This window comes from Gymnoscopelus microlampas, assembly GCF_963454915.1.
Source record: "Gymnoscopelus microlampas genome assembly, chromosome: 6".
NCBI classification, from domain to species: domain Eukaryota; kingdom Metazoa; phylum Chordata; class Actinopteri; order Myctophiformes; family Myctophidae; genus Gymnoscopelus; species Gymnoscopelus microlampas.
This window is the reverse complement of record NC_139943.1, coordinates 51,601,927-51,608,973: the sequence shown is the minus strand read 5'-3', so window position 1 is coordinate 51,608,973 and position 7,047 is coordinate 51,601,927. Positions and strand designations below refer to the sequence as shown.

The 7,047-nt window shown below is 39.5% G+C and overlaps 1 protein-coding gene across 4 annotated transcripts in view; it reads left to right on the top strand.

The window, feature by feature from the left end:
• The window catches only part of ano5a (anoctamin 5a), a 50,654-nt gene extending 44,818 nt beyond the window's left edge, over positions 1-5,836 (top strand). For all 4 annotated transcript variants that reach the window (XM_084060920.1, XM_084060922.1, XM_084060921.1 and 1 more), the window contains 2 exons: positions 379-484; positions 2,244-5,836. In XM_084060920.1, the coding sequence (XP_083917046.1) occupies positions 379-484; positions 2,244-2,486 (349 nt within the window). In that variant the 3' untranslated portion in view covers positions 2,487-5,836. The remainder of the gene's footprint in view (positions 1-378; positions 485-2,243) is intronic.
• Positions 5,837-7,047: the final 1,211 nt, after the last annotated feature.

Below are 7,047 nucleotides of genomic sequence, written 5' to 3'. Positions count from 1 at the left end.
TTACCATGTTACATACATGTTGTTATGTTTATAGGTACCGTGACTACCATGTTACATACATGTTGTTATGTTTATAGGTACCGTGACTACCATGTTACATACATGTTGTTATGTTTATAGGTACCGTGACTACCATGTTACATATATGTTGTTATGTTTATAGGTACCGTGACTACCATGTTACATATATGTTGTTATGTTTATAGGTACCGTGACTACCATGTTACATACATGTTGTTATGTTTATAGGTACCGTGACTACCATGTTACATACATGTTGTTATGTTTATAGGTACCGTGACTACCATGTTACATACATGTTGTTATGTTTATAGGTACCGTGACTACCATGTTACATACATGTTGTTATGTTTATAGGTACCGTGACTACCGCTACCCACCGGGTCATGAGAAGCAGTATCATCACACCATGCAGTTCTGGCACATCCTGGCTGCCAAGCTGGCCTTCATCATCATCATGGAGGTAATCATAGCTTTACTTCATCAACATCATGTATTACATGGATATTACCGCCTGTATCCAATAGCATGGGATCACACATCACCATGCAATGCAACATGTCCTGAACTCATCATCATAACCTTTATTTAAACTCGGGTAACGATACAGAACACAGTACTCAACAGGTAGAGTCGTCCACATATATAACAATAATTAAAACATATGAATCAGAAGACAGAAAATACTAAACAATCTAAAACGCCTAAAGAAAGCACACAATCTTGAACGAAAGAAGGCTACTCAGGGTGGGGCTACTCTTTAAGTGTTGTTGTTAAGAGGGGACGTCACCATCGGCTCAATTCTTACCTTTTTCTGTATGGTATCAAAAAAGGAAAGGTAATCCTGTTATGCGACAGATCCCTGTAGTTCGACTTCCGACTGTCTGGAAAAAAGTAATGGCCTGCCACACCATGTTGAATATAGATGTGCATTCATGATGTGCAGCACGCATTACACTCCACGTTTTGTCAACATGGAGGCGCGTACAAGATCACGTTGAGCCGGCTGCTCCAGTCCAGAGCCAGGCAGAACTAAAATGACTTGGTTTCAATGTCGTTGTTGAAGACATGATTCCTAGATATGCTAGTATTCATCATAGCTACAATAGATGAAGGTTGAGAGTTGTCACCTTGTGCTTCAGCAACATAAAAATGTATGATTTTGAAGCTAAATAAATAAATAAAAGTAATGCAAAAGTAACTATAGACTAGTAGCGTTACTATAGAATGTAGAAAACTTACTATGTTGTTTCTTTCTACTACTATGAATTATATAAAATAAACTAGTAGTTTATTTTATAATGCAGTATCTAGTAAGGTAACAAGTTACATTTTGAGAGCAGTAACTAGCAGTGGTGTAAAGTAACTAAGTGCATTTACTGAAGTACTGTACAATTATGAGGTATTTTTTACTTAACTGAAGTATTTACATTGTCAGTACTTTTAATTCTACTATAATCTCAGAGGCAAATATTGTACTTTTACTCCACTACAATTATTTGAAAACTTTAGTTACTAGTTACTTTGCAGGTATACATTTTTATATTATAAGACTAGGGTGACCACCCGTCCCGAAATTCGCGGGACAGTCCCGAAATTCGACCCTCTGTCCCGCGTCCCGCACAAGCAGAGCAATGTCCCAAAAATCAAAGATATGAAAAAAAAAAAAAAATCGGTAAAATCAGGCAAAAATAAAAATTAAATAACATAACCCTAACCTAACCCTAATCTTAACCCTAAAACCGAAATAAAGAAACCAAAAACTGAAAAAAAAACGAACCCAATCCACCCAGAACCGCTGCGCGCGCGTGCATGTGTCCCGCGGAACGGGTACGTCTGTCCCTCAATGGGTCTGTTTGAAGGTGGTCACCCTATATACAGTAAGACAAACATTAACCACTTTAGCCCTATTTTATACCTACAGTAGGCTATTTGAAAATAGCCGATCTACAAGCCCACAATGTGTTTTGTGGGCTTTAGATCTGCTATTTTCAAACATTTTAGTACTTTTACTTTTGGTTCTTTAAGTATATTTTCATGCCAATTGTATTGCTACTTTTACTTAAGTAAAATATCTGAGTACTTCTTCCACCACTGCTAGTTACTGCATTATAAAAGTAACAAGTAACTTTTTGAGAGCAGTAACTTGCCCAACACTGTTTGTGACAGCTCCATCCAGTTTGGTTTCACAGCGGTGTGTGTTTTTTTCCCCCTTTTCGCAGCACGTGGTGTTTCTGGTCAAGTTCTTTGTGGCTTGGATGATCCCCGACGTTCCGTCCGAGGTCAAGGCTCGGGTCAAGAGAGAGCGCTACCTGGTCCAGGAGTACCTCCACGACTACGAGGTGGAGAAGCTCAAGAAACAGCTCAGCCAGAATACCCACGGAGACTGTAACTGCGAACCCATGATCTACCCGACCATACCAACCGTACCGCAGCACGACATGGTGTCAGAGTGTCATCATTAGCCCCCCCCCCCCCCCCCCATCGCCTTCACCTCGCCACCCCGCCCCGCCGTGACGTCAGCGGGATCTGCCGGTGGAACTCAGTGAAAACATCACCTCCCCTGCTAGTCCCATTACGAACCTCTCACTCCGCTATACAGCTCTGAGATGAAGTTCCACTGCGAGCTCTATACCAGAATCGATGGAACGGCCGCAAAGGGTCCGTGGATTACCTTTATCGCCACATCGTATCCAAAAATGAATGGTAGTTTCCAAACTGTACAGATGTTTGAGGTATGGTCTGGAACCCTAACTTTTTGGTCCAGCACGAAACAACCGTTTAATTCGCTTTTTAGCCGCACCGGGAGCAGTACTGGCACCGGACGTAGGGGGGTTTTCCGGGTTGAATGGGAAAACATGGCCACAGGCGGACTAAATAAGCGATTTAAGCGGTTGTTTGGTGCCGGACCAAAAAGTTAGGGTTCCGGAACATCCTCAAACATCTGTACAGTTTGGAAACTACTATTAGTTTTTGGATACGATGTGTCGAAAAAGGTAATCCTCTGAGCTGTATAGTGGAGTGAGAGGTTCGTAATGGGACTACACTCCCCTGCCTACTTTTGAACCTTCACTGCTGTAGTGCCTACACACATCGTGCAATATCAGGTCAAACGTTTAAACTAAAGAGCTTTGGATCTCCTGCGTTTCACAGTCCCTCCATTGTCTCCTGCTGTTTGCCTGGCAGTCAGTCGATGGAAAGGAACAGACATGAGAAACACGCTGATGATGATATAAGCCACTGTTCATTCTGCATGGGTTTTGTAGCTTAAAAAAACACGCCCTGCACTTGATTTGTAATCACTAGTTCATTCATGTTTGTAGCGTTGTTATTCTAAGAGCATCATTGCTGTATAATACTGTGTTTGAGCTGAGCAGCTTGCTGTTTTTGTACCAGCGTTTACTTTATAAGTGCCACTTTTACCGAGAAGCCAAAGACTAAATGCAATAGAATTTGTTAATACGCAAGTTCTTCTGCTCATATCATAATATAGACGGTTTCAACGAGGCCGCCGGTGTCTCGTGAGCCAGACTGTTCTCTCCCACAATGTTCAAATGCTTCCATCATTCAGTCTAGAGCAACGGGGAAGCTCTGAAAATGATCAGAGGGTAAAGCGGATGTGAAGCCTCCTCCTCCCCGCTTCTGTTTCATCTTCACAGTTGTGCAAATTTGAAATGTTCTAATATCAAACTAATAGAAGCATAATATAGCTTTGCTGCTTATCAGAAATTCTAAAATAAAATACATTTTCGTGAACGGAAATGACGAACAGATGATGGCTTCCTGTATCGGATTTCGGGAGGTGTAGTTCCAGACTCTATATAGCGTTCGGAGATTGTGGAATAGTTGTCTGGCTACGTGAGACTACATGACAATCAATCAATCAATCAATCAATCAATCAATCAATCAATCAATCAGTCAGTCAGTCATGTATTCACCATTGATGTTTCTATTTGAAACCTCATCCTCACTCTTTGCTTTGATCAAAAGAATAAGCTTTATGTTTCAATGGTTGATCACAATCATCAGACCGGTTATGTAACCGGTGAGTTTTGGAGGCCTGTGAATGCCCGGCTGGCAGCTGGCCTGTGTTTACATGTGTTTATCTGTAGACAGTAGAGATGAGAGGGCTGACAGATCTCTTTTTAATGTGTGTGTGTGTGTGTGTGTGTGTGTGTGTGTGTGTGTGTGTGTGTGTGTGTGTGTGTGTGTGTGTGTGTGTGTGTGTGTGTGTGTGTGTGTGTGTGTGTGTGTGTGTGTGTGTGTGTGTGTGTGTGTGTGTGTGTGTGTGTTTACCAACATGGAGCCTAATGATTGAATGCCTCTGTTTGCTCCCTCACACACAAAGCCTCCTGTCTCTCTGCCCTCCGGCTCACCTGTCTCTCTGCCCTCACCTGTCTCTCTGCCCTCATGCTCACCTGTCTCTCTGCTCTGCCAGGATAAGGAAACATACATACATGCATTATTTTATTTAATGTTTTTTCTTTTTTTGCACAAAGCACTTAATGAAATATTAAGACATAAACACAGTGAGCCTAACGGCTGATGTGACATAACAACATACTTATAATAATCAGTGTTTTTAGAAGCAGGGTTATAATCGTCTCTTTCGTCCATTTTTGTGGAACAACGTTTGTACTGTAATGTTAAACATACTGTAAGTGACAGTTGGTTCCCACTTTATGATTTACTGTAATGATGAACTTGAACTTGGAGTTGAAACAGGAGAGAAATGTTTGAAGCAACAATGACACTTTGGTAGAAGTTTGGGTGGTGTAGTTACCATATTAAGTTATGATGTCATTCTAAATATCACTGAGATATGTTCAATAGTTGCTGTTGATTGGAAATTGACGTTCCAAAATATTCTCAGTCACTAAACTGTTGCACACAAACCAACGCAAACAAAGCAGATTCTGACAATATGGCAGTGGTGGAAAAAGTACTCACATGTTTTACTTAATTAAAAGTATCAATACTGCAATGTAGAAATGTTTTCAAATGTATAAAATGTCTAAAATCTTTTGAAAATAGCAGATCTTCAAGCTCACAATAAGTCGCATCGCGACACATTGTGAGCTTGTAGATCGGCTTTTTGCCAAAATGTATATAGGGCTGAAGAGGTTAATGTATGTTTTGTAATAATAATCTAAATCTACAAAGTAACTAGTCACTAAAGTTTTCAAGTAATTGCAGTGGAGTAAAAGTACAATATTTGCCTCTGAAATGTAGTGGAGTAGAAGTAAAAGTATTGAAAATTGGAAATACTCCAGTAAAGTAAAACTCTACCTCAAAAGCGTGCTCAAAAGTACAGTACTTGAGTAAATGTACTTAGTTACTTTACACCACTGCAATATGGAACATTACAAATGTCAACATGCTGTTGACTTCACTAAATCAACAGGAAGTTCACATCTGCATTTCAACAATAATGCCGTGTCAGGTTTGTGTAATGTTACATCATTTGTCAGAATGTGCTTTGTGTTCGTTCATTTGCTAAAAGAGTGACTTTCAGTCAATGAGGAGAATGTTTTGGAAAATCTATTTAAATTCAAAGGAGCAACTATTGAACACGTCTCACTAATATTTAGAGTTGCATCATGTCAAGGTATGTACACACAACCCAAACCTCTACATCTAAGTGTTATTTTACTTTAACCACATGAACCCTAGCGTCAAACATTCTGTGAAAATAGGCGAACATCCGTTTAAAAGAAATAGAGCCAATCTACCAGCTCACAATGTGTCATGTTGCCATGCGTTGTGAGATTGTAGATCAGCTATTTTCAGTGAAAAGATTTGGTGTAGAGGGAGGGGGGCCAAGTGATGACCCCTGGGGGACCCGGGGTCAACTATCGACCCCTGGGGGACCACGGGGGGTCAACGATGTATAAAGGGTTTGAATGGTTAAAGCATGCTTATCAGTGAAACCTTAAACTGTTGTGTTTTTTATATGGAATGATATGAAGGATATTTTCAAGTCTAAATACCTACATAGAAATATGTATGAGTCTCTTTTTATAATGATTTACTTAATTGTCTGTAAATAGATGAGTGGCCTTTTTGCTTCAATCTCAGGCAAACACCCCTCCCTGCTTGTTAGAGATCCACATGCTGTGTTTTACCTGTTAAAGGACGACTTCACCACTTTTCAACATATCTTCATATAATAGGTCCTCACTAATGCTCATGATAAAATGATTTTAAAAAAAAAATCTACTTGGTCTGTGTCTCATAGGAGGGCTGTGGACAGTCCAGAAACCCGTCTACCAGTGACATCATCGTTAGGCAGGATTTTTTTTTCCAAAAAGATTTAAGAAAATGTATTCAGATTTTTTTATTAAGGCGAGAACAATGGGATCTATTATTGTATTGCAACTTTCTAGGAATACAAAGCCTGCAGTTTCTAATAGCTTGGATTCCCCAAGCTGATGTCACTGGTAGACAGGTTTCTGAACTGTCTACAGCCCTCCTCTGAGACACAGACTGATTAGAAAAATGTTTTACCATTTTATCATGAGCATTAGTGAGGACCTATTACTGTATATGAAGATATGTTGAAAAGTGGTGAAGTCGTCCTTTAATGTCCTTAAAGCTTCAATCCGTAAACTTTTATGTCTCCCGCGTGAGAGACCACACGATGGAAGAGTACACTGCACATGTACTAGTTATGTTGTATTAACATTATACGCTACCATACACACTGTTTGGCCTTTATTTATTCAAATTAGTCACGGATTGCAGCTTTAAGTCTGATAAACCAATTCCCTGATGATGCCTTAATTATACCTCTTTTCTAATTGTTTTTAATTTCTATTTCGTTGCAATTAGTTTGTTAGTTTATTTCTATTTCAATTCTATACATTTCATGAAGTTTAAATGTTATGTATTTATTTTGTATGGCAGTTATGTCATTCTAGACATAATAGATAGAGATATAAATGGCTAAAGCTGTTAACACTGAGCTGTAAGTATAACTACATGTTTTGTGTTAGTCCATCATTTTTGTACACTTCCATATACAA